At 40.5% G+C, this 27,347-nt stretch overlaps 2 protein-coding genes across 2 annotated transcripts in view; both read left to right on the top strand.

Annotated features, from left to right (window-relative positions):
* LOC138916548 (uncharacterized) overlaps positions 1 to 27,347 on the top strand; it is a 276,582-nt gene that overhangs the window by 180,845 nt on the left and 68,390 nt on the right. The window lies entirely within an intron of this gene.
* LOC102150493 (secretoglobin family 1D member) lies at positions 8,035 to 26,520 on the top strand. The gene is made up of 4 exons (XM_005598431.4): positions 8,035 to 8,094; positions 20,846 to 23,356; positions 24,997 to 25,184; positions 26,381 to 26,520. The coding sequence occupies exons 2-4, from the start codon at positions 23,302 to 23,304 to the stop codon at positions 26,417 to 26,419; spliced, it is 282 nt and encodes a 93-aa protein (XP_005598488.1). The 5' UTR covers positions 8,035 to 8,094; positions 20,846 to 23,301; the 3' UTR covers positions 26,420 to 26,520.

Below are 27,347 nucleotides of genomic sequence, written 5' to 3'. Positions count from 1 at the left end.
TACAACGTTGTGAAATTTCAGTTGTACATTATTTGTCCATCACTATATAAGTCCTCCCGTTCACCTTTTTTGCCCACCCCATACCCTCTTCCCTCTGGTAACCACTGAACTGTTCTCTTTGTGTGTTTGTTTATGTTCCACATATGAGTGAAATCATATTGTGTTTGCCTTTCTCTGTCTGGCTTATTTTGCTTAACATAATACCCTCCGGGTCCATTCATGTTGTTGCAAATGGCATGATTTTGTCTTTTTTATGGCTCTGTATTATTCCATTGTATATATATACTACATCTTCTTTATCCAATAATAGGTAAATGGGCACTTTGGGTTGCTTCCAAATCTTGGCTATTGTGAATAATCCTGCAATGAACATAGGGGTGCATAAGTCACTTTGAATTCTTGATTTCAAGTTCTTTGGAATAGATACCCAGTAGTGGGATGACTGGGTCATATAGTACTTCTATTTTTAGTTGTTTGAGATATCTCCATACTGTTTTCCATGGTGGCTGCACCAGTTTGCATTCCTACCAGCAGTGGATGAGGGTTCCCTTTTCTCCACAACTTCTCAAACATTTATTATTTTTGGTCTTAATGAGTATAGCCATTTTAACAGGTGTAAGGTGATATCTTAGTGTAGTTTTGGTTTGCATTTCACTGATGATTAGTGATATTGAACATCTTTTCATGTTCCTATGGCCCATCTGTATATCTTCTTTGGAGTAATGTCTGTTCATATCCTCTGCCCATTTATTTGATTGGGTTGTTTGTTTTCTTCTTGTACAGTTCATGAGTTCTTTATATATTATGGAGATTAACCTCTTGTTGGATGTATGATTTGCGAATATTTCTCCCAGTTGATGGGTTGTCTTTTTCTTTTGATCCTGGTTTCCTTTGCCTTGCAGAAGCTCTTTTGTGTGATGAAGTCCCATTTGTTTGTTTCTTCTTTTGTTTCCCTTGTCTGAGAAGACATGGTATTTGAAAGATCCTTTTAAGATCGATGTCAAAGAGTATACTATATTTTCTTGCAGATGTTTTATGGTTACAGGTCTTATGTTCAAATCTTTGATGTATTTTGAGTTTTTTTTGCGTACAGCATAAGATAATGTTCTACTTTCATTCTTTTGCATGTGGCTGTCCAGGTTTCCCAACACCACTTGTTGAAGAGACTTCTTTCACTATTGTATGTTCTTAGGAACTTTGTCGAAGATTAGCTATCCAAAGAAGAGTGGTTTTATTTCTGGACTTTCAATTCTGTTCCATTGGTCTGTGTGCCTGTTTTTGTACCAGTACCATGCAGTTTTGATTACTATAGTTTTGTAGCACGTTTTCAAGTCAGGGATTGTGATGCCTCTAGTTTGCTCTTTTTTCTCAGGATTGCTTATCTACTTGGGGTCTTTTGTTGGGCCGTATCAATTTTAGGATGCTTTATTCTATTTCCATGAAGAATGTCATTGGGATTCTTATGGAGATTGCATTGAATCTCCAGATTTCTTTGGGTGGTATGGACATTTTAATTACGTTTACTCTTCTGATCCATGAGTGTGGACTGTCTTTCTGTCTTTCCATTTCTTTATGTCATCATCAATTTCCATCTGTAATGTCTTATAGTTTTCATTGTATAGGTTTTTCACCTCCCTGGTTAAATTTATTCCTGGATAGTTTATTGTTTTTGTGGCGATTGCAAATTGGATTGTATTCTGGAGTTCTCTTTCTGTCAGTTTGTTATTAGAGTATAGAAATGCAACTGATTTTGGAAAGTTAGTTTTCTACCCTGCAACTTTACTGTCATTGCTGATTTCTAATAGTTTTCTGATGAATTACTTAGGCTTCTCTCTATATAAAATCATGTCATCTGCAAACGGGGAGAGTTTCACTTCTTCATTTCCTATTTGAATTCCCTTAATTCCTTTTCTTGCCTAATTTATTTGGCCAAAACCTCCAGTACAGTATTGAATAAGAGTGGTGAGAGTGGGCACCCTTGTTTTGTTCCTGTTCTCTGGGATGGCATTCAATTTTCCCCCATTGAGGGTGATGTTGGCTGTGGGTTTGTCATTTGTGGCCTTTATTATGTTGAGGTACTTTCCTTCTATCCCCGTTTTGTTAAAAGCTTTTGTCATAAATGGATGCGGGATCTTGTTAAATGCTTTCTCAGCATCTATTGAGATCATCATGTGGTTTTTCTTCCTCATTTTGTTAACGTGGTGTATCATATTGATTGATTTGTGGAGGTTGAACCATCCCTATGCCCCTGGTATGAATCCCACTTGATCATGTTGTATGATGTTTTTGATGTATTGCTGTATTTGGGTTGCCAATATTTTGCTGAGGATTTTTGCATCGATGTTCATCAGTGATGTTGGCCTGTAGTTTTCCTTTATTGTGTTGTCCTTGTCAGGTTTTTGTGTCAGAGTTATTTAGACCTCATAGAATATGTTGGAAGTGTTCCGTCTTCCCTAATTTTTTGGAATAGTTTGAGAAGAATACTTATTAATTCTTCTTTGAATGTTTGGTAGAATTCTCCATGGAAGCCGTCAGTTCCTGGACTTTCATTTTTTTGGTAAGGTTTTTGATTGCTCTTTCAATCTCTTACTTTTGATTGGTCTGTTCAGATTCTCTATTTCTTCTGGATTTAGCTTTGGGAGGTTGTAACAGTCTATGAATTTATCCATTTCTTCTAGATTGACCAATTTGTTGGCATACAGCTTTTCATAGTATTCTGTTATAATCTTTGTATCTCTGTGTTATCCATTGTAATTTCTCCACTTTCATTTCTCATTTTATGTATTTTTTCTTTCTCTCTTTTTTTCTTTGTGAGTCTGGCTAACAGTTTGTCAGTTTATCTTCTCAAAGAACCAGCTCTTTAGTACATTGATCCTTTCTATCCTCTTTTTTGCTTCAGTTGCATTTATTTCTGCTCTAATTTTCATTATTTCTCTCCTTCTACTGACTTTGGGCTTTGTTTGCCCCTCTTTTTCTAATTTTGTTACATGTAGTTTGAGATTCCTTATTTGGGACTTTTCTTGTTTGTTAAGATGACCCTGGATTGTGGTGAATTTCTTTTTTAGTCCCACTTTTGCTGCATCCCATATGAATTGATATGGTATGTTTTCATTTTCTTTTGTCTGCAGATATTTTTTGATTTCTCCTTTGTTTCTTCAATGATCCATTGGTTGTTCAGTAGCATGTTGTTTAGTCTCCACATCTTTCTTCTTTTCCCAGCTTTTTTCTTGTAGGTAACTTCTTGTTTCATAGCGTTATGGTCTGAAAAGTTGCTTATTGTTATTTCAAGCTTAAATTTATTGAGGCTTGCCTTGTTTTCCCACATATGGTCTACTCTTGAGCATGTTCCATGCACACTTATGAAGAATGTGTATTCTACTGTTTTTGGATGGAGTGTTCTATATATATTATCTATTAAGTCCATCTGGTTTAGTTATTCATTTAATTCCACTGTTTACTTGTTGACTTTCTGTCTGGATGATCTATCCATTGATGTGAGTGGACTTTTGAGGACCCTACCATTATTGTGTTGTTGTCACTGTCTCCTTTTAGATGTATTAGTAGATGTTTTATGTACTTCGGTCCTCCTGGGTTGGGTGCATAGACATTTGTATGTGTTATGTCTTCTTGGTTGAGTGTCCCTTTAATCATTATATACCACCCCCTTTGTCTCTCTTTACCTGTGTTTTCTTGAAGCCTACTTTGTCTGATATAAGTATTGCAACACTTGCTTTCTTTTGTTTGCCATCAGCTTAGAGTATAATGTTCCGTATTTCACTCTGAGCTTTTGGTTGTCTTTGGAGCTGAGATGTGTTTCCTGGAAGCAGCATGTTCTTGGGTTTTGTTCTTTAGTCCATCCTACCACTCTGTGTCTTTTTAGTGGAGAATTCAATCCATTTACATTTAGAGCTATTATTGATATATGAGGGCTTAATGCTGCCATTTTATCACTCATCTTCCAGTTCTCCTTCATTTCCTTTATTTCTCATCCCATGTATTTTGGACTACCAATTCAGCTAGGTAGTTCTTTGTGCTGGTTTTCTTAGTTGTCTCCTTATTTATTATATGTGTCTTTGTTCCACTTTTTGGTTTAGTGTTTACCATGAGGTTTGTAAGCAAAATCTTGTAGATGAGATAACCCATTTACTGATGACCTCTTATTTCCTTAGACTAATCTGATTCAGTGCCTTCCCTCTTCCACCATCCAAGTTATTTTTGTCATTCCTTATTCCATCTTGTGTTGTGAGTTTGTGGTTAAAATGACAAGATTATCTTTCTTTTTGGTGGTTTCCCTCCCTCTGTCTTTCATGTTATACTTGAGTATTTGCTAACCAGTTCTGATAGATAGCTACAATTTTCTCATTTTGTCTACCTATTTATCTCCTTACTTGGGATTTGTAACTCCTTTCTTCTTTTTTTTCTTTCAGGTTTGAGGGCCTTCTTGAGGATTTCTTTTATGGGGGGTCTTGTGGTGAGGAACTCCCTTAGCTTTTTTTATCTGGGAAAGTTTTTATCTCTCCATCATATCTGAAGGATATTTTTCCTGGATAGAGTATTCTTGGCTGAAAGTTTTTGTCTTTCAAAGATTTGAATACATCCTTACACTCTCTCCTAGCCTGTAAGATTCTTGCTTGGAAATCTGCTGAAAGCCTGATAGGTGTTCTTTGTAAGTTATTCTCTTCTGCCTTACTGCCCTTAGTATTTCTTCTTTTTCAATGACTTTTGCCAGATTCACTACTATGTGCCTTGCAGTAAGTGTTTTTACATTGATATAGTTAGGAGATCTATTGCCTCCTTTAATGTTTCTGAAGTTCTTCTCTATTATTTCTTTGATCAAACTTTCTGCACCATTCACCTACTCATCTCCCTCTGGAATAACTATAATCCTTATATTGCATTTTTCAATCGAGGCAGACATTTATTGGAGAACTTCTTCATTTGTTCTTAGTCTTTCTTCTCTCTCCTCCTCCATCTGAAGCATTTCGATAGTTTTGTTCTCTATATTGCTGATTAGTTTCTTCTTGATATCAGCTTCATTGTTCAGAGACTCCACATTCTTCTTGATCTCATCCGTTGTGTTTTCATCTCCAATACTTCTGATTGGTTCTTCTTTAGAGTTTAAATCTCTTTTGTGAAGTACCTCCTGAATTCGATGAACTATCTATCTGCATTTACTTTAACTCATTGACTTTTTAAACTGATAGCTATTTTGAATACTCGGTCCTTTAGGTTATAGATTTCTGGGTCTTCAGGATTGATTTCTGTTACTTGTCATTTTCCTTCTGGTCTGGAGATTTAATAATTTTTTTTGTACTGCTATACAGTGTGGATTTGTGCTTCCGCATTGTGGTAGTAGTGATCACTGCTTCCAACTGTTGTCACTGGGTGGGGGTCAAGAGCTACATAGTCTGAGCCCACTGTGATCCATAGCACAGCTCCCAGGTGCTTAACTGGGGTGCTGAGTGGGAGGGAGTGACATTTTCTTTCTCCTACATGATCTTGGGGGCTTCTCACTCTGCCCTCAGTGTCTGTTCTCCTGTGGTGTTAACTTGATGAAGACACTCTTGAGATAGTTAGTCACCTCTGCATGGGGCTTTGAACCAGGCTGTGAGAGATCTTGGAGATCTGTGGTGTTCCATGAAGGGCTGCCACCCCCTCTTCCCTTTACTCTCAGGAGCCTCATGCAATCCCTGAGTTGCTGCCCTTCATTGAGGAAGAGAAGCTTTCTCTTACCTTGTGCCATTTCCTCTGAAGGGGGGTGCTCCAGCACCTCTACCTCCTGGCATATGGCTGCATGGTTCTCTCAGACATCTTTTGTGTTGTGTGGATGTCTTCTATTGGAATATGAATGTCATTTTCACTGTATCTTAGGGGGCATATTTTGCAGGTAGAGCTCAATCTGTCATGATGCTGATGTCACTCTCATCTCATGGTCCTGAATCTGCCCCACCACAGAGTCTTCAGACACAACTGGGTCCTTGGGGATCACTTCTGGATTCCTGAATTGACCCTTTTATCACTATATAGTGACCTTTGTCTCTTATGACAGTTGTTGGCTTAAAGTCTATTTTATCTGAAATAAGTATTGCCAATCCTGCTCTCTTTTGGTACCTACTGGCATGGAATATCTTTTTCCATCCCTTCACTTTCAGCTTATGTGTGTCCTTAAATACAAAATGAGGTTCTTATAGGCAGCATTTGGTCGGTTCTTTTTTTTTTTAAGCATTCAGTCACATTATGTCTTTTGATTGGAGAGTTAAATCCATTGACCATTGTAAGTAATTGTTGATACCTAAGAACTTACCATTGCTATCATGTTCATTGTTTTCTCTTTGATTGTCTTCGTTTTGTCCACATTTCTGTCTCCTGTGGTTTTTCATTGTGATTTATTGATTATTTTGGTAGTAATTTGCTTTGATTGCTTTTTCTTTTTTTCCTTTTGATCTTCTATAGGTATTTTCTTTGTGGTTACCATGAAGCTTACAAAAAGCATATTATACTTCTAACAGTCTATTTGAACCTCATAACTTAATTTCAATTGCATATCTAAACTATTCACTTTTCCTTCTACCTCCTCACACTTTATATGGACATCACACTACCCGTTTTTACACTGTATATCCCTTACCTTTTTGTATTTATACTTAATTTTAATATTTTTGACTTTAAAATTTTATACTAGAATTAAAAGTGATTTACACATGACCATTAAAGTATTACCACACTCTTTGTTTGTGTATATATTTACCTTTACCCATAACTTTTATAGTTTCAAATGCTTTTATGCTGCTGTTTTGCATCTTTTTGTTTCTATGTGTAAAATTCTTTTTAGCATTGTTTGTAAGATAGATTGAGTGGGAACGAAGTCCCTCAGCTTTTATTTCTCTAGGAAAGTCTTATCTATGTTTCTATTTCATAAGGGTTTTAAACTTTATTCTAAGAACAATTTTAAAGAACTGAATAGTTTGAAGCAGGTGACTCAAAAGAGCTGTCCTCCTAAATATTGGTTTGAAAACTTTTTGTTTTTAAGTTGGCAGTTCATTTTGTATAGTTTCTCACCCTCAGTCATATGGCCATTAACATGTGTCTACTCTTTCATCACATGACTGTTGAAATTATATGTACACAGCAGTAAAATTGGTTTTGCATATTGTTACTAATTTTCTTATGATAATTTCTTAAAAGTAGAATTGTTGAATCATTTCCTCATTTGTTAAGGATAGTTTTGATTGGGGTGGTATCTTTGGTTGGCTGTATTTTATTTCAGCACTTTGAATATAACATCCCACTCTCTTCTGTTCGGAAAGGTTTCTTCTGAATTATCTACTGATAGTCTTATGGGACATCCTTGTATGTGGCGAGTTGCTTTTCAAGTGGTAGTTTCAAAATTCTCTTTGTTTTTGACTTTGACAATTTGCTTATAATGTGTCTCAGTGTAGTTTTCTTCAGTTCATCTGAATAGGCTACTTTGAGCTTCATCAAACTTCATGTCTTTTACCTCCCCAGATTCAGGACAATAATAGCCATTATTTCTTTAATGAATTTTATACCCAGAGTATTCTCAGAGTACTGGGCTTACACACTCTCATTCAGTGGTCTGTAGACTACCAATGAACACCTGAAGCTAAGGATCAGCCCCTGGAATGACAACCTTGTCAGTGTTTCTGCTCTCCATGGATCTCCTCACACAATGAGTGCCGGGCTCAGGATACATTTACCATCAGTGTCCCTTCAGCTGAGGCACCACAACAGACCTCTGATTCCACAACACTTCATCCAGTCTTAAGATTCTCAGACCCATCCGTGACCGTGACAGGATGTTTTTCCCAATGGGGAATTCCCAGTGGGACATGTGTTAACCTAACAATGTACAGAGGTTATCTCCTCCATCAGCCTATACACTGAGCATTATTGTGTATGTTAAGTCTTTCCCCATTTGAGTCTTGACTAAATTGGGCTTCTCTTTGGGAAAGTCAAAAGTCACCAGTGATGACCCCACTAAGCAAACTGACGTCTCTCTCTTTTCCCCACCTGGGCCACCTTGGAGGCATTTGCATCCTGTCCCCTCAGTGATCCAACACTCTACTGGTCCATGTGAGTTTCCCAGTGGTCTTCAGGCATGCACTGGACTGGACAGCTTATGCCTCTAATCTTTTATATATATATATATATATTTCACCCACAAGCTACTTTGAACCCTTTTCCTGGAATGTTCATTCTCTGGACTATTTTGAGAACTTTCAACTACATTGCTTTACCTAGTGGTAAGGTCATTTTCAACTGAATAGATCTGACATATTTGGGTATGGGAAGTTCCTCAGCACCAACCTCCTATTTTTAGACCCATGGCTGCCAGCCACTTGGCACAGCCATTCTGGAGATGCTGCTTCCCTTTGTGCCTGTCTGTAATATTTCTTTCAACACTCCAATCTGCCTGACTATCTGGCAGTTTCTGGCGCTGTCAAAGCAATCCATTATTGTTCACTTAAACTCTGCATAGTAATGCAGGCACAAACACCTCTGACAGACAATCTCCACCTTTATAACCAGACAAGTGGTGCACTCTGGAAACATGTGACCATGTAAACAGGTGCCTTCACTCCCCTGGGGGAGCTCACTGATGTCCCGAGGTTTACAGAGGACAAAATGGTCAAAGTGCTGAGATTGAAGAGGGGTCAGGGCATGCCTGGGCTTGCCAGACGTAGAGGTTTACATTTGATTCTGTGTTCCTGGGAAGGTCCCTCCTTGAAGCTGCCATTGCTCAGAATCCTGAGGCCTTTTCTCCCTACTAAACCAGTGACCAGTCGACAAGAGAGTGGAAACTATGGTGACTTTAGCCCTTTTTGTCTTTCTCACTCTCTGACACAGAGTCTTCTGCTGCTCCATCAAACTGTCCACTTCTCCCTTGGAAAACACACACACCCCACATCACATGGGCCAGGGCTCATCTCTGAGCAGATATGAACTTCTGCATATCCTATAGTCCATCTTCAGTTCTTGCATCCAAAACTCTTTTTTTTCTTCTCCTCTTGGGGTCCATGTGAGAGAGTGGAGGTCCCCATTTCTGGAGAACAGAGAGTGTCAGCATCTCCTTCCTCCTGAGTGGGGATGCACCAAAAGCACCAAGAATTCATAATAAATCATAGTATGTGTGTGTGTGTAGGTGTATGGTGTGGGATCTTTTAATGTGTGGGTCCCAGGAAAGGACCAATTTGTCTGGGCCTAGTGGTGTCACAGATCCTGAGGTGTTTTGGATAAGAGGGATGGGAGTGTCTTACTTTGAGTTTGGGAGTCACATATTTTCACCCCTTCTCTGAAATAATATATTAAATATTATATCTTCATAATAATAAATATTATTTATTATAAATAAATAATAAATATTATATATATTACAACTTAATTGATTAAAGGTGAATTGAATATACTTCACACTGGTTCTTTGGTATATATTCATTATTACCATAGTGACTTTTGGTTAATATTTTTAAAGAAATTGTAACAGTTTGGTGGAACTTTCAAGGTATCGTGTATCTAATTCCATATATATGTTATGCCTGGTGGAAGAGCCAGCTCTATTGGGAGCCTAATTGTCCTGAGAAAGGGTCAAGGGCCTTCCTGGGTGAGACGAAAACCTGGGAAGGAAAAGGGACATGCCAACATGTGAGCAGAAGGGGTGGCATTAACTTATCCCTGGTGACAGGATTGTGGGGACTGATAATGTAAAGCTCCGTTTCCATGACAACTCACTTGCTTTGCTTTATTCCTACAGAACACACACATTTCCCTGAAACTTCATTGCTGTGAATGTCACTGTGGGAATGAGAGAATGGACCACATTGCCACTTGAAAGGACAGGACTAGGGGACATCACACAACATAAGGGGGCACCAAAAGTGTCAGTAATTGGGGTACATAACATTTTAGTAAAATATTTTTAAAAATCAAAGTAATGTGATATACAAATTTTAAAATCAATACAGGATTCACTTATGCTTTGCATAAGTCAACTCCCTGGCTGGTTCTGTTCCCAGGAATGCACACTTGGGTGAGGGACAGAGAGAGCTGAGAGAGGACCCTCACTATGGAGTGCAGGACTCAGTGTGGAGATGAAGCCTGCAGTGGATCAGGAACCTGATCACGCCCCAACCAGCAGAACCTTAGTGCATGAGGATGTCAGAGATAGTCCTGGGGAGGACGGGGTGATGAAGAGAGAGAGAGTTTCCAGAGAGAGAATCCATTTTGGTCTAATTATGGGAAGGAACAAAGGCTTTTCAGATTCTTCAATCCCTCACCTATAAGATCTTAATGTGTGTGTGTGTGTGTGTCTGTGTGTGGGTGCACACACACACATGTGTGATCTATGAGGCTCTCTCAAGCCTCCATTTTAATCTGGTGACAAATAAAGAACCTAGGTTTGCAGATACTTCATTGAAATGAAAATCTAAATGAGGTTCAACAGCTGTCTTGCAGTTTGTAGATCAAAAGCAAAAGAAGAAAGTAAAATTGTGGTTTATAGCAGTCAACAGTTGGTTTCTGATCATTCTCTGTAGTCCTCTCAGCCAAAGCTCTTGTGGAAAGTTAAAACAGTGCACAGAAAGTACTATGGTACATTGCATGCTGAAAAACAAACAAGGAGACATCACTTAGATTTTCAATTCTTTCTTACTAAGTAAAATTCTGAAAAGCAAACATTCCTTCTCATTGTTTTCCTGGGTTTATCCACACTTATCTGAAATCCAAGAAAGTTATTGCTGGAAGTAGCACTAACTATGAAGAAGGGGATCTTTTTTGCTGATCGTACCTACAAGGCAGTGGCTTCTTGAGAATCAGATATGAGTTTTACTTTGACAGAAAACGTATGTGTGTGCGTGTGTGCATGTGTGTATATGTGTGAGTGTATGCATGTGCACTGGGAAGCTGACAGTGAGGTAGGAGTTTTCCCTAGTGGCATTTTCCCTTTTTTGTCTTTTTCGTTTATCATTCACTAAGGATTCCACAAGGTGAAGAAGAGAATCATCACTGGGGCCCTCATGTCGTTCTTGATGTCAAAGTCATGAGACTCACCAACAACAAAACTCACTGAGATAAAATAAGGCTTGTTCTCCACTGATTTGGCATAATTAGTGACAAACTAGGAGCCTGCTGGTCCCTGTCCAGTGCTTTAAATATGCATCAGAAAAAAACAGAAATTACCATCATCTTTCTGAAATTGTTCAGAGTTTCCTTTGACTGGTTGAGATAACATTGCTTCACTTGCACTGCAGCTTTCTCAGTGGCATTACCTGGTATGAACTCTCGAATAGATTCTACATATTCAGTCGTGGACAGTTCAGGATTAATTGTCGTTTCAACCACATCCTCAAGAGGTTGGCACCCAGAACCTGGGATGAAAGCATGCAGACATGGGCTCAATTATGGAAGTACAGGACCCTTTTGCAGCATAACTATGATTTTTGTCATCTTCTTACATCTCAGTAGAGACATACATTCAGAAAGATTATGGGGAATGGTCTTGAGTTCTTAATCCAAGAGAGTAAAGTCAGGATCTGGGATTTCCTTTAAGCCCTAAAATCTGCCCTCCCCCATGATCCTGCCTCTACAAACCAGAGAAGCCCAACATTATGCAACCACAATTAAGGAGCATGCTCAAGAAATGAGATGCTCTGATTTAGTACAATATATTAAACATTATCTCATATTTCTTTGTTCAGAGTCATGTGATGCTTCACTATTATTATTCAGGGCATCAACTAGCATTTCCAAATACTGTAGATGTATTGGTTTCAGGATACTGTCCATTAGCTCTATTGACACTACTTTCTGCAACAAAAAATAACACACGAATAAATTCTTGTTCATGAAGTGATCTGTTGTCACCAATTGAGTTGTGTAGGGAAGACGTTCTGGAATTGGATTCAGGATAGCCAGATTTTCATCTTTGACTTTGGAATTTTCTATTTAGTTGACCTTGAGCATATCAGCATTTTTCCCCTCAATTATTTTATTGAACTCATAAAGGTTTATAGCACTGTATAATTTTGAGTGTACATTATTATTTATCAGTTTCTGCGTAGACTGCCTCAAGCTCACCACTAATAGTCCAATTTTTATCCCACCATAAATATGTGCACCTCTACCCCCTTTGCCCACCCCTATGCACTTTCCATCTGGTAACTACTAATCTGTTCTCTTTATCCATGTGTTTGCTGATCTTCCAAGAGCATATCACCTTTAACACATCCGCACATAATTCAGGAACAAATGAAGTAGGATATTAAAAGAGCTTGGTAAATTGAACAAAGCACACTAATGACTGTTCTAGTACTGAAGATCAGATTCTGGCTGCCAGGGCATTTTCCTCCCTCTGGATCTTCATTGCTGGAAGGAGACCTCCAGAGGATGTGAGTTCTCCCCAGTCAGAGTTGATCATGAAGAACTGGGCATCCCAGTAGGCTCAAATCCACTCCACAAATATGTGAAGAGTGGACGCCCATTTGAGGTCAGACACTGGGTTACACATGTAGCCTGAGCCTTTCCTCCTGTGAGGTTTTTCCATTTCTTTCCACTTTGAAGGAAACTCCATGAGTGCCTCTTTCAGGAAACCCAGCTAGAGCCAATGTCAGGGGGCCATGAAAGCACGTCATTCCCTTGTCCCACTGAAATACATAATTCTAATATTCAAACTCAAGACTCATCCTGGTTTTCATGGTACCTGTGATGATGGTGATATGCCCTGAATAACATTGAGATGCTACATGCAGCTCCATGGCAGAGACAAAGCTCATGAGGAAATTACCTTCGTTTTCTAGAATTAATGATAATCCTTTGGCCTAGTACACCCAGACACATTATACTGGGGCTACCCTGTACTAAGGTTTGGGGACCAGGAATTCTTCCACAGGGATCCTGACAACAGCCTTTAGTCAAAGGCCTGCCTTCTTTGCATGTAGACACCTGCATAGCAGTAAAGGGGCAAATATCATCAGCATGAGGACTGTCACCAGCTTCATGGTGGAAGCAGCTGTTGTTGCCTGGTCTCTGATGTTGCAGGGATGAAGGGACTCACTCTAGAGGAGAGTACGCAGACCTCCTCCTTTTATTTTCCTGGTCACCACTTCAATCCCTCCCATAAATGAGGAAATGTGTCACACGCTAAACTTGGCATTGGACCTGGAAACGACAGTGAGAATCAACCAGAACCCAGCCAGCCTGTGCTGTTTGTAGAAACCAAGGTGGTGGAGCTTTCTAGATCCCAAGAAACTTTAGAAGTGCAATAACAATACAAAACTTTAGGTAAAATTAATGTAAAAGTCCTTTCTAAATAAAAAAGCAAATTACACCATTGTGACCCTGTGTTGTCACCCTGGTATTTTTTTATTATTATTGTGGTCATCATTCTCTCCTCTTTCTCCTCTTCTTCTTCCACTTCTTTCTCTTGCATTTCTCCTTCTTCTTCAATGTACAAAAAGCTTCATACCCTGTGAGTCTGTTCCTGCCAGTTTACCAAACACCCGGGCTCGGTACAATACCAGATATCTCCTCCAGGGGGCAGACTTCCCTCGTCAATAGACACTTTTTCACCCAAACGCTTGAATTTGGGAATGTCTCACCTCTCTGAAGGTTGTTTTTACAAAGAATATCTCACTTAGTTAATTTCTTACATTCATCGACTGTAAATCAATGATTTAATTTTGTTTTAGTTTTTGTTAGCTTTTCAAGGTTTTTCTTCCACTGATTCACAGGGATGATGTGAAGAAGCAGAATAACTGATTGCTTAGGGGAGGCAGTGCTGAATCGTGGAGGGTGATGAGATCTGGGTTCATGCAGGTGTAGGTTTTCACTCTTGGATGCAACACCTAATCATGAAGAGTCCTTGGGCAAGTTAAAGCAGTGGTCACTCCAAGCTTCCTTTTCCTCATTTCTAAAATGGCCACAAATGATACCATGCCTGTTTTTATAAGGAAGACAGACTATATAAAGAGCCTACCACAGGACTTAAATCATGGTAATCATGAAAAAATGGGAGGTTTCATCCATGCATCCATCCACCCATCCATTGTTCAACAATAACCATGAGCTTCTCCTATGACGGGGCCGTGTGCTCTGTGCCACAGATTCAGTAGTAGGAACACATTGTAGGAGGACCGTGCTCTGTGGAGCTCACCTATTACCTGCGAGGCAACAAACAAACCTCCAACTGAATGAGTGATATTGGACAGTGACTGTGTAAAGAACAACAACACAACCCCTGGGGCAGCGTCCTTCACAGAGGTCCAGGCAAAGCTATAGGGGGAGGGACTTTTAAGGTTGGATGAGTGGACGATGATGTCCAGGGGCAAATGTGGGGAAAAGTGTTCTAGGCAGGGGGAACAGCAAGTACAGAGGGCTTAGAGCAGATGGTACTTGGCAAGGTAAAGAACTTGTTCTTCTTGGTGTCAAGAGAGGGACAAGACAGTCTCATGGGATGGAAAAGCCACATCAGTTTTAGCTGGGATGGTATGAAGGTCATGGGAAGGAGAGAAACAAAGTTGGTTTAAGTTAAAAAAAAAATGAAGGAGGGAGCCAGAGAAATGAGTCAATAGTTTATCTGTGAATGCATTATTTGCTGTCAGGATTATTTGTGACTCTTTGTTTCCATCCTTCACTGGAGCATAACTTGCCAAGAACAAAACTGATTTAGAAGGATGCTAGAAATACAGACGGTTATGTTCTCAGGTGTGTAATTTCACACAGTTGACATTTGCTGGCAATTTTCATTCCAAAGGCAAGTGAAGGACCTTAATAATGAAATAGAATAATGTTTTTGTCATCAGGACTTAGTGGGGACTCTGCCTAGAGCCCTACTTGTTATGGACCTGCCCTGTCACCTGCTGGGTCTCTAGACCCTTCAGAGGTGTCTTACTCAGCAAAAAAAATCCCACCCACATGATGCACATGGTTCCCACAATGAAGAAGTCGTGTTTTCTTTGCCTCCATGTTTTCTCTCTCCAACTGATAATGATCATTCTCTGGTGATCAGAAAACAGTAACATGACCCACAAAGACTCTTTTCAAGCCAGCATTAACAGGGAGAAACAGGAGAAACCAAAAAGTCAGAATGGTGGTGCTGCCGGCCTGATTTTTTCTCTTCCCAAAAGGAGCTTTGACCAGGTCCCATATTAAGGTCGGAAACTAGAGGAGTGAAATGGACTTCAGTGTCAGTGTTGGTGTGATATTTATCGATCACCTCCTATGACAAACCATGGTGCAAAGTTAAATGATTCAGATTCTACCTGGAATGGTCTAGTGTCTTCAGGGAGATTTATTGTAGGTGGTAAGAAGGAATTATATTTGGCCTGTCCTCAGGCTCATAGAAGCCCTGAGATATACTCACACTAATGTTTTGGTCATTTGAGGCCTTCCCATACTTAATAAAATAGATACATTCAGTGAGAGTCATTTTTTCTCAGTGACACAGGCATTGGCACAGAAGCCTTCAAAAGAGTTATTTTGAAATTGACATGATCTAAATTTTTTAAATGTAAGTTACTCGTATCAGTCCCACACTTTTTGGAGTAAGAGATGCCACATTTTTCCTTTCATTCATTCTGTAAAACTGGTTCTGCCCCTGACCTACAGGGCTGTTGGGACATTAACCTCAGGCATGTTCTTTGGAGGTGAGCCCCTTCTTCCTTATGATCTTGCCAAAGTCTAGAAGTCTGGTGGAGAGGTATTTACTCAGGACAGAAACGTTAGGAAAGGCTCTGATCTTGGGGACATCTTTTTTTCCCAATATTTTATTGAAATCATAAAGGTTTAAAAATTGTTTAATTTTGAGTGTACATTATTATTTATTGCCTCCTGTATAGCTTGCATCAAGCTCACCACCACTACTCTAATTTTTATCAATCACCGTACATGTGCCCCCTTTCCCCATTCTCCCACCCTTCAGCCCCCTTCCCCTCTGGTAACCACTAATCAGTTCTCTTTCTCCATGTGTTTATCTTCCACATATGAGTGACATCATGCAGTATTGGTCTTTCTCTATCTGGCTTATTTTGCTTAATATCATACCCTCGAGTTCCTTCCATGGTGTGGCAAATGGGATGATTTTGTCTTTTTACATGGCTGAGTAGTGTTCCATTGTCTATATATATATACCACATCTTCTTTATCCAATCGTCTGTAACAGGGCACTTGGATTGCTTACAGGTCTACACTATTGTGAATAATGCTGCAGTGAACATAGGGGTTCATAAATCTCTTTGGATTATTGATTTCAAGATCTTTGGGGTAGCTGGATTGTATAGTATATCTATTTTTAATTTTTTGTGAAATCTCCACACTGTTTTCCATAGTGGCTGCACCATTTTACATTCCCACCAGCAGTGTATGAGGGTTCCCTTCTCTCCACATCCTGTCCAACATTTGTCATTTTTTGTGTTGATAATTGTAGCCATCCTGACAGGTATAAGTTGATATATAATTATAATTTTGATTTGCATTACCTCAATAATTAGTGATGTTGAACATCTTTTCATGTGTCTGTTGGCCATCTATAAATAGTGCTTGGGGAAATGTCTGTTTATATCTTCTGCTCATTTTTTTGATCAGGTTGTTTTGTTGTTAAATTGCATGAGTTCTTTATATATTTTGGAACTTAACCCCTAGTTGGGTAAATGATTTTCAAATATTTGCTCCTGGTTGGTAGGTTGTCTTTTCATTTTCTTGACGGTTTCCTTTGCTGTGGAGAAGTTCTTTTAGTCTGCTGTAGTCCCTTTTGTTAATTTTTTCTTTTCTTTCTCTTGCCTACATAGGCATAGTATTCAAAAAATGCTGCTAAGCAGAATGCCAAACAACGTACTGCAAATATTTTCTTCTAGGAGTTTTATGGTTTCAGGTCTTACATTCAAGTCTTTAACCCATTTTGTGTTCATTTTTGCATATGGTATTAGGTACAAAGATTTAAACAAGGAGATAAATAGACAGACAAAATAAGAAAACTGTAACCATCAGAGCAGAGTAGCAAATGCTTAGTTATAACTTAAAAGATAAAGGGAAGGGAAGCATCAAAAGTAACTATAAACACTTCAACTTAGTCACAAACTCACAACACAGAACACAATAGTTTGTGACCACAATAGCTCAGAAGGGGAAAAGAAGAGGGTTGGAACCTGCTTAGGCTAATGGAGATAAGAGGCTATCAGAAAATGGACTATCTCATCTATGAGAGCATTTATGCAAACCTCACGGTAACCACTAAACAAAAAATCAGAGCAGAGCCACAATTCATGAAAAAAGAGAAAACTGAGTAAGCTTCCACAGGAAACTATCAAAATGAAACGGCAGTCAGAAATACTAAGGAAGAGAAACAGTGGAAATATAGAACAACCAGAAAACGAGAGAAAAAGGCAGTATTAAGTCCTCATATATCAATAATCACTCTAAATGTAAATGGATTGAGCTTTCCAATCAGAAGACACAGAGTTGCTGGATGGATTAGAAAGACCCAAGAATACGCTGCCTCCAGGAAACACATCTCAACTCTAAAGACAAACAGTCTTGGAGTGAAGGGATGGGGGAGGTTAACTGAAGCAAATGGAAGGCAAAAGAAAGCAGGTGTTGCCATACTTATACCAGACAAAGCAGACTACAAGGTAAAAAAGACAATGAAAGACAGAGAGGGGCAGTATATAACAGCAAAAGGGACATTTCACCAAGAGGACATAACACTTATGAATATATATGCACCTAACACTGGAGCACCAAAATAAATAACACAACTATTAACAGACCTAATGGGAAAAATTAATTGCAAAACTATAATAGTAGGGAACCTCAACACTCCATTTACATCAATGGATAGATCATCCAGACAGAAAATCAACAAGGAAATGGTGGATTTAAATGAAACACTTGATCAGGTGGACTTAACAGACATATAGAGAGCATGCCATCCAAAAACAGCAGGGGACCTGTGGTTGTCAGTGAGATGTTCGTTGTTCACAGTATCCAGGCCATTAGTGGACCTTGTGCCTCGTTTGCCTTGCTCCCAGCTTGGTGTGGAGATTTCACAGTCGTGTCTCTTTCTACAGTGGGAACAGTCCTAGGATCATCATGAGGCCTGAATGAGCTGTATGTCCTCAGAACAGGGCTGGGCACAGAACAGGTGCTGTCTACATGTCAAATGCCAGAGATTAGCTTTATAAAAATGAGAAAGGAGTTATGATAAACCTTGAAGGACCACTAGGGCCATTATAGACCAGTGAAGTCTCTGCTTCTACTTTACATTCTCTACGAGATCTAGGGACAATCGTGTTCTGATCTGACATTGAAGTCCTAAGTTGAAAATAAACCACTGTTTTTGATTCAGGCTTACTTGATATTTTCCTGACTCCTTCTTAAAAGAGTTTTATTGAGATATAATTTACGTATCACTTCTTCTCAAACATAGTCTTCATTCTGTTGGCCTAGTCATCTTCTCAATACTCAGCACCAACTCATGTTTACCTGTTTTCAAAATTCAATAAAACATTAATGGCAAGCAATTACATAGCACTTGCTTGATGCAGGGCACTGGTGAGATCCTCTTTTAATCTTCACATCTACAATCCAATGAGCAGGGTGATGTTGAAACTTAATGGTGAAACTGGGGCACTTTGGAGGGTGAAAGAGGTCACTAAATGGGTGAGATGCTGGGACAACCACATAAGCTAGGAATCTCCTGAGTGAACCAAGATCTGTGATCACTCTCTCTATGAGATGAGCATATCATTTCTCCTCAGCTGCACAAAATGAGATAAGAGGTCAAGTAACTTTATCAAGGGCAGACAGCAGATGGCTGAGCCTGGAGAAGGAGGTAGGAGTTCTGATTTGAGAGACACCTGCCAAAATTATTGATATTTTGAGTCTGAGCATTATGGACCTTCACTTTATGTTTCACATGTGACCTTGACCTTGTGACCTTGACTCCCACAACTGCCCTAGATGAACTCCAGGTGGATTTCTGTGCAGGGCCCAAAGTTTCTGCTTGAGGCCTTTGCTCTCTGTGAACTCCCCTCTCCCACTGTCTTCACCTCAGTCCCACTGAACTGAAACTCCTTATTCATTTCCAATGCCACATCAAAGACAGCCCACTTCCTGTGCCCTGTCTTTGGCCTTGAGACTACTTGCAGAGAGGAGGGAGCCCATGACCTTGCTGGTCAGCAACTTTCCCACCAGCCTGTGTGGGGAAGAGATAATGAACCCAGGCGCTTGTCCTTGGTGGTGTCTGTCTCTATAGAGGTTAGTGGATTCTGGAGCCTGGAAGCCAGGGAGTAAGCAGAAAACAAGTGTTTTGGTTTTAACTTCATATATGCTGGGTTTAATATAGAGAAACTTATATCAGGGTCGGTGTCACTTTGAGTGACAGTAGCCGATGTGTAGCTACTTAATTGTTGTCTGATTGCCTTCAGGACAGATGTTATATTACACTTTATTATTCCATCTATTTAGAGAGAGAAGCTCATTTAAATTGGAATCTTTAGTAAAGTAAGAGATCAAACCCAACACTAAAACCAGATATCAACATGACATCCTGGTGCTACACCATGTTCTTTCTGTTCCTGGATGAGGACTTTGAAGTCACAATAGAGAGGGCGCACGTGATGAGAGGAGGAAGTGGGAGCCCATACCCTCAGGGGCTGGGCCTCCTCAGTCTCCTTTTTCCCTGGAAGTAACTAGCCATTAGCTTGATCCAATCGAAACTGGATCCATCTATTGACTTGGTCAGTGAGCCGGATTTAGAAGCTGGGGAAGGATCAAGTGTCAGCCTCGGGTAATTCTCCTTGGCTCATTCACCAAAACACTGAACTTGACACAACTTAACATTTCTATAGAATGTGTCTTAAAATATTTAATCCCATACACATGTGACAACTCATATGTTTCACTACATCAATATCTTCTCTATTTGTTAGTAATTTTCTCTCCACTGCATACCCATATTTTCTTGGCAAGTATAGGCAGCCACAATTGTGAACCTCTGGTCCTTAGTGGTATTGCAAGTGGTGTGGAGGATCTGATATAAAGCATTTCCACTGCCAGCACTGTGATTCTCTTCTGGGGCTGATTTATTCCCTCCTTTCACCCACCCCTGTGGACATTGTCAGTTTCCAGAGATGTTTGTGGTGTTCCCACAGGGTGGGTGGTTTGCTACTGGCATTTGTGCGTAGAGACCAAGGATGCTGCTAAGCAACATGTGATGCTCAGGAAATTGACTCACAAAAGAATTCTTTAGCCTTTAATGTCAGTAAAGCCGTGATTGGGAAATGATGCTATAGAGAAATATCCAAAAGCATCTGCTCTTGTGATGGAAGGTCAGTATTGTGAGGTTACCTCACAGTCAATGGACAGTGAGTGAAGCCCCAGTGCAGACAGACTCTGGCAAGACTGTGGGCATCAGTGTCCTCTTGTGTGTGGAGCTCAGCTTCATGACCATACCTCTGCCCAGATGCTCCCCATATTTTCTCTGTTCTGTCATCCTCATCCAATTTGTCCTTCAAGAACCAAGTCAATCATCACCACTTCACAAAGTCCTCCTCTCTGGGGAATGCAGGCTCATGAGGGCTTTGTTCACCCTTGAATTTCTATAGGCATCCAGTTGCGATAGGCATCTAATTTCTATGGTAGAATCTCATTCTCAGTCATATAGCTCATCTCTCTCTTCAGTTCTCACTCTCTCATTTTACATGATATAAATGTCTTGTCATTTAACAGTATTTTTAATTTTTAAGGAAATATAATAAATTGTGTTTCAGAGTGTTTGGCCACAGTTAGCAAGGAAAAATGTTGCTAATCTCTTTATTACCTCTATTGTTATTAGCTACAGATGGTTTTGCAACACAGGGACCTATGTGGAAGATGACAGCAGTATGTTTCTAGCAAGGAATGCTTGCTGCTCCTCTTCTCTGTGCCAGACACTGTACTAAGCAATAATGAGGAAACCAGATATTGTCCTGAAATTACGGAGCTGAGACACAGGGGGGCTTTCATCAATTAACTGACTATACGTTTGTAAGTCTACAACTTTGTAATTGTGTCAAAAGATATGTGTTGTACCAGCAGAGCCTACAAAAAGGACATTGACCAAGTCATTGTGGTCAAGACCAATCCCTCAAGGATTAGAAGATAGACTTGGAATAGCAAGTCCATTAGACAGGGAGGAGGGCAGACCTGAAAAGGCATGAACTATAAAGAATAAAAAAAGCCTGAGCAGTTGAGAAGAGCATTTGGAATAAAAAATATCTCCCTCCCCGATGGAATATACTGTGAATCTGAATCTCTGCCAGCACAAGCTCTACTCAGCAGATCATGGACACATTCTGACAGCTTAGTAGGCTGCCACAGAGGTTTAACAACTTAATTCATGTCCATGGGTCTGTAGACTCACACCATGAACCTGGTTTCCTCCTCCTTATATTTCAGAGAAAGGAGGTATATCTAAGTGTCTTTATAGTTCTGGAAAGTGGTGATTATGTGGTTTTCATCAGTGCTCTAAACTAGGAAGTGGTGACAACCCACAATGTTTGACAAAGAGAACAGGATAATAGTAGTCAACACTTTTTGAGATGTAAGTATGTGCCAGCTGGTAAATTTACACACACACACACACACATTTATTCATTCCACAAAACCTGTCATGGAGCACTTTTATTAGCCACCTTTTTCAGATGAGAAAACTTGGTTCTTTTATATAAACTGAGTAATACTCCTAAGGTGTGAGGCAGTGAACAATCTGAACCCAGGTTCCCATGGTCCTTACCACCATGCCTCCTGCTCCTCCTGGTAGAGGCAGGCTGCCTAAGTGGACCGTCGTTTGTTAATCATGTGGGTACTGCTGTGGCCCTCTGCTGGGACTTATCCAAACCCTGTAGTGTGCACACTGATAACACAGGTCATAAACATGCCCCTTGTTAATAAAGGTCTTTCTCAGTGGTTTCCAGTCCAGCTGCCCTGCAGAATCACCAGTGGAGTTTAACTGGCACAGGTGTCTGGGCATCATCTAAGACCTACTGAATCAAAATCTCCAGAGAAGGGACTCAGGGAGTCTGTATTTTTTAAAAGCTCCCAAGTGATTTGATTGTACAATGGAGACTGCAAACCTCGGGCCACGAGTGTGAGTGTTTGCAAAAATACTTTCATTTAAGCAGGCAATTTCTGATAAAAGAAAGTGCTTCCTATTCACACAGAACAGGATAGCACAAGAGTGGAATGGCAGGTGGTGCACATACTGCTTAGCTGGGGATTGTCTTTACCTCCCTTAAAAATGAAATTGACCCAGGTAACAAAACCAGGTTTGAATAGAAGACTTGAGTTCATGGAGGAAGGGAAAGTGTGCACCCACCCTGTTCACCTGTCTCTTTATTCCATCATCTTCCCTGCTTGGATCTCAAGGGCAGAAAAACTCTTAATACGTGTGATGCTCCTCTGGCTCCCAACACCCCAGGATTTCTTGGGAAAAAAAGAGCATTGAGTTCGTTTAATCATCACGTCAATATAACATGACGGGTGAGTGGCTAGTCCTCATGGTAGCCTTGCTCTTCGTGGGCCAAAAATATGAACCTCTACATTGTTGTCATCTCCACCAGAAGAAAAGACTCTGGCCTGGGAATGAGCCAGGGAGAGAAGAGATGAAGGAGTCTTTCCACCAAGAAACTCTTCCAGGGTGGAATGTGTTCAATAGTGTTTTATGGGACCTCTGTGTGAAGATGAAGGTGATGGAAGGGGAACTGAGAGAGAGGATAATTCTTGTTCAGATTTGACCAGTGTGCACCTGAACCAGGCATGATTGGCCATCATCACCCAGAGGAGGGGTCAAAGCTGGGTCTTGCTACAACCTGTCTCTGTAACCCAATTGCAGCCCCCAAACTTCCCAGTCCCCTGATCTGCCCTCCTGATATCAGAACACACCTGTGCCTCTGCACTGTCACAAAGAACAAACATACAAGGATCAAAGACTCTAAGGAAGCAGGACACATTTACAGAGGTGCCTGAATGTCTTCCTGTGGAACAGAGTAGAATCCCTTTGAGTTGCTCTCCTGGAATCTGCCCTACTTGGAAAGGAAGGAAGTGTGGGAGCTGTGAAACAGATGGATGGCAACAGCAATCAGTCAGGAAGGGAAGGCTGGAAGCCAGACCTTGTGACCTGCTATGTGGCATATGGGCAGGACCAGTGAGGTTCCCAAGGTACAAATAGCCCTGGACTCCCCAGGCCCCTAAGTACCGCTCCTAATTGCTCAACGTTTGCTAAAGCTGAAAGCTCAAAGCAAATAAATCACCATGAGGTTGTCCGTGTCTGTCCTGCTGGTCACTCTGGCCCTGTGCTGCTATGATGGTGAGTATCATTTCTAATCAGTCCAGCACCAGCCTTGGTAAGTAACCTTTGTCTGAACTAGGTGAAATTAATTGAGATGATCAGATCAAAATCCAAATGTTTCCTCTACTACTGAAGTAGCTCCCCAAAAGCCCAGGGCTCATTTTGTTAATTTCCAACACTCTGGAACTTAAAAAAATGATTGCAGGCAGATTTTAAGAGTTTTCCACTCCTTGTCAGTGATCTGTGTTTGAGAAGCAGCTGGCCTAATAAGATTTGGATGTGAATTGTGGCTCTGCCACTTACCAGCACTTGGACATTGAACAAAATGTTTAATCTCTCCAAGTCCCCTCGTGTCACTGGGTTTCACAGTTACCACCAAGAGTAGCTATGACAATGGAGTGGGATGACGTGTGTCAGGATTCCAGCTCTTGGTATCGAGCACACATCATGTAGTTATTAGATGTCCTCCTTCCAGAAATTTTCAGGTACCAGTTGAGTCCACAGCTTTTTAACTCATGGATTCAGATTCACAAAATGTTACAGATGGAAGAGTTTTTTGAGAGTTCTTAGTTCAAGAAGAGCCAATGTTCTCTGAATCTCTGGATAGTAAATCTTCAAATGGGCTTTGTGAATAAGCAGCAGTCAATATCTCTACAAAAGTTACTAGTTTTCTAGGATTGCCACCAGGAATTGGAAGAGAACTAGTACTGTCATTAGGGCTACAATTTCTATTTTTCTAGATCAATTCTAGCCATTCCTTCAACAATACCTTTGCATGTCTTCACACCCCCGATACTGACTCATTCTTGTGGCGTCTTTCTTTTTCATTTGACTTTCTAAACATCCACTTCTTTTCCTTTCTTCCCTCTGATTTACCCTCTCCAAATACTCTGCATAGTTTGATGTCTGACCAGGGCTCATATCAGAGCCAGGTAGGGCATGTCCCAGGTGGCAGGCTGGTTGCAAAGACTTAGGGGAATGGAGAATCCAGATGAGGAAAAGTGGTTACTTCCAGTCTGAGCACAATTCCAGTGGGGTCAGGAATGAGCCTTCTCTCCAGCTCTCATCCTTTCTAGGAAATTCTGTACGTCACTGCAGAATAAAAGAGCCAATCATAACTTTGTGTAGAAGCTTCAAATGTGTTTAAATTGATTATATTCACTGTTTTTTTTAGCATTTGAGCTATGTCTGCATCCAAGAATCCTAGTCTCAATTTGATTTCAGTGCATCTTCCAACATACAAATAGTTTATTTAAACTTCTCCAGTTTTACTTTCCCATCTGTGACCTCTGGTAAGATTCTGAATCTAGTATTTATTTGAAATTTTATTATCAAAACTCTCTTCTTTCCCAATTGTCACTCTATTAACAGATAAAACTTAGTATTTTTAAAATCTAGGGATAGTGAATTTCAGGAAACCAGAGCAGTTTAGGAAAGTAGGGCTGTGCCTGAAAAGAAAAAAAGAATTAGGCATCATGACACCTGGTGCCCAGTCCTAGCACTGCTGCATGCAGTGTGACCTTGAGGGCCCCACATTATCATCAGCACAATGAGATGGGAATATGAAATCCCTGGGTTTCCTATCTAGTTCTAAGAAAGGAGCCATAGGAAAGAACCTCTTCCTCACATGAACTGTATTTCTTTTTCTTCTGCTCCAGTCAAGGCAACTGTCTGCCCATCCCTTGTTGTTGATCATACAGCAATGTATTTCACTCCTGACGAGTTCTATAAGATAAGCCTTTCGAAATATAAAGCACCTGCAGAAGCTGTTTGGGGCATGATGCAAGTGAAGCAATGTACAGATGAGATCTCCATTGTGGACAGATTTCGAATCGCAAATGCATTGGTAACTCTTTCTTCTTTGTGCATAGAAACTTCCACTCAGGTGAACAGCCAGGAAGGAGGTCAGGGTGCTGCTCCTTGGGGTCATAGATTGTAGAGGCACCTGCCTCTCATTTCACATCTGGTAGGGTGACCAAGTGGCCACAGGGTAGATGATAACATTACACCTGCTGAGCTATGCCAACGCTGCAGCAGGGTCTGGACGCGTTCCTCCTTCTCAGGTCACCTCTCTAGGCACCAGGTTTCCTGTATTGTCCTGAGAAGGAGGATACCAAGAGCCCTACGCAGTGATGTTGAAGGGCCAAAGCACTGCTGTCTTCATGCCTGGGAGCTTTCCTGAGGGCAATTTCCCCTCAGCCAATGGACACAGTCCCTGTGGAATCTCATGGGAAGCGTTGAGTGTTGAATGAGGGAGAAAAATATTCCAAGGCTCTCTGTCAGTTTGGAGGGGGTGCTAGTTCGGCCCTTGAAACTTTCTACAGAGCCAGGGCCCACTCCTTGAACCCCCTCCACTTTTCTGCTCCTTACTCATTAATCCTCCTTATAATGGCCAATGGGCAGAGACCCCACTTGTTATCTTTCCCGTAGCAATTTGTGAAGGTGAAGCACTTAAATTATGCCTTTATCAGGAAGGCAGATATTTAAAGGCATCTCTCAACCCATCTATGCTGGATTTATGTCATGAGGTTCGGTTGCAAATGCTCATAGAAGCTGGATTCTCAATGCTGAGAAGTCCATGTGCCATCAGGTTGAATTTCTACACCCTGAGGCTGGGAATCTCCTGAAAGTAGTACTTCCTACGTCCTCTCTGATCCCAGTCTCCTTCTCTCAACCCTGTGTCCCTTTTGGAGTGAAATATTAGAGTTCTCTGTCCCAGGACATCAGAGAAAAGAAATACTGGGTTGCTCTGTCCAACTCTTCACCCTGTCCTTCCAAAGAAGGGTCCTAAGCGTGGGTGACCTCAGGGCTTATCTGTTGGACTATGGAAATGTATCTTTTCTGACTTGCATGGCCAGTTGTAACTGTACGAGGTCTATTTAGTTTACCAGCATACTGGGACTATGCCTCCTATCTTCCATTTGCCTTCTGTTGGCTGAAATTTCATTGGCATCTTGGTGTGAAGAACAGGGTGTGTTAATATGTCATCTCCAGGAGCAGCATGAATTGATATCTCATTTCTTTCTTCTTTTTCTGTTTCAGAGTAATGTATTGCTAAAGTGTACTTCCCAGGATTTATGAAAACTTCTGCCATAGTACCTCTGTCTTTCAACCGTTACCTGCTCTTTCCTGGAAAATGTAAAGGTTTCAACATCTTGCTTCAATAAATTACTTTCCCTGCACTTCTCTACTTGTCTTGTCATTATTTAATAGTCTCTGACCTCAAGTTGGGGTGGTTATCAACATGAAGTGGCCATTGGGTGTTGTCACTAGTACATTTCAGAGACTCAACGTCCAGTTAACCATGGCAGCCTGAGGTACTGGGATCAGAAGAGGAAAGCTTTGTCACAAATCATCCTGCACTACTTTACAGATTTCCCATTTACGTTGCCATGAGTAAAAAGGATGGTGAGGGTAAAAAGTAACTAAAACATTCCTGCTACTGGTCTTTACTGAGTGATGCTTGTAGCCTGTTTGGCCAGACAGGTCTTTCCCAATCAGAAGCATCATTAATATTTTGTCCTCATCATAACCACAATCAATCTACTTGGTTTTCACCCCTTCACTGTGGTTTTAATCCTATGAACTGTCCAGTATAATTTGTTTTCATCCACCTCTCAATTTTAGTGAATCTCTAGAGTTTAACCTTTGGTTAACTGTTTTTTACTCTGCACACTCACAAGGCTCATCGATGACTACACCACTTACCAACACCTAAGGCTAACTCTTACTCCCTCAAATTCTCCAAAGAGCTCCAGAAACAAGCATCCAGATGCCATATAGACAACTCCATTCAAGCACTCCAGAATTATTTCTGAAGAAACGTATAAAATTGAACACACTTCTTGCCCACAACATAGTCCTCTTGACTGTGCCTCCCCTCCCCATCCAGGCTAATGGACCCACCTCCCAATGAGGCAACTGACTCAGAAAATTTGGATACATCATAGGATCTGGGTTAGTTTCCAGTGGTTGTTGTAATCTACTCCCACTTGGTGGCTTAAATCAG

Source organism: Equus caballus, chromosome 12, assembly GCF_041296265.1.
Source record: "Equus caballus isolate H_3958 breed thoroughbred chromosome 12, TB-T2T, whole genome shotgun sequence".
Lineage (NCBI taxonomy): Eukaryota > Metazoa > Chordata > Mammalia > Perissodactyla > Equidae > Equus > Equus caballus.
The sequence above is the reverse complement of the archived record's forward strand: the minus strand, read 5'-3'. Positions and strand labels throughout refer to the sequence as shown.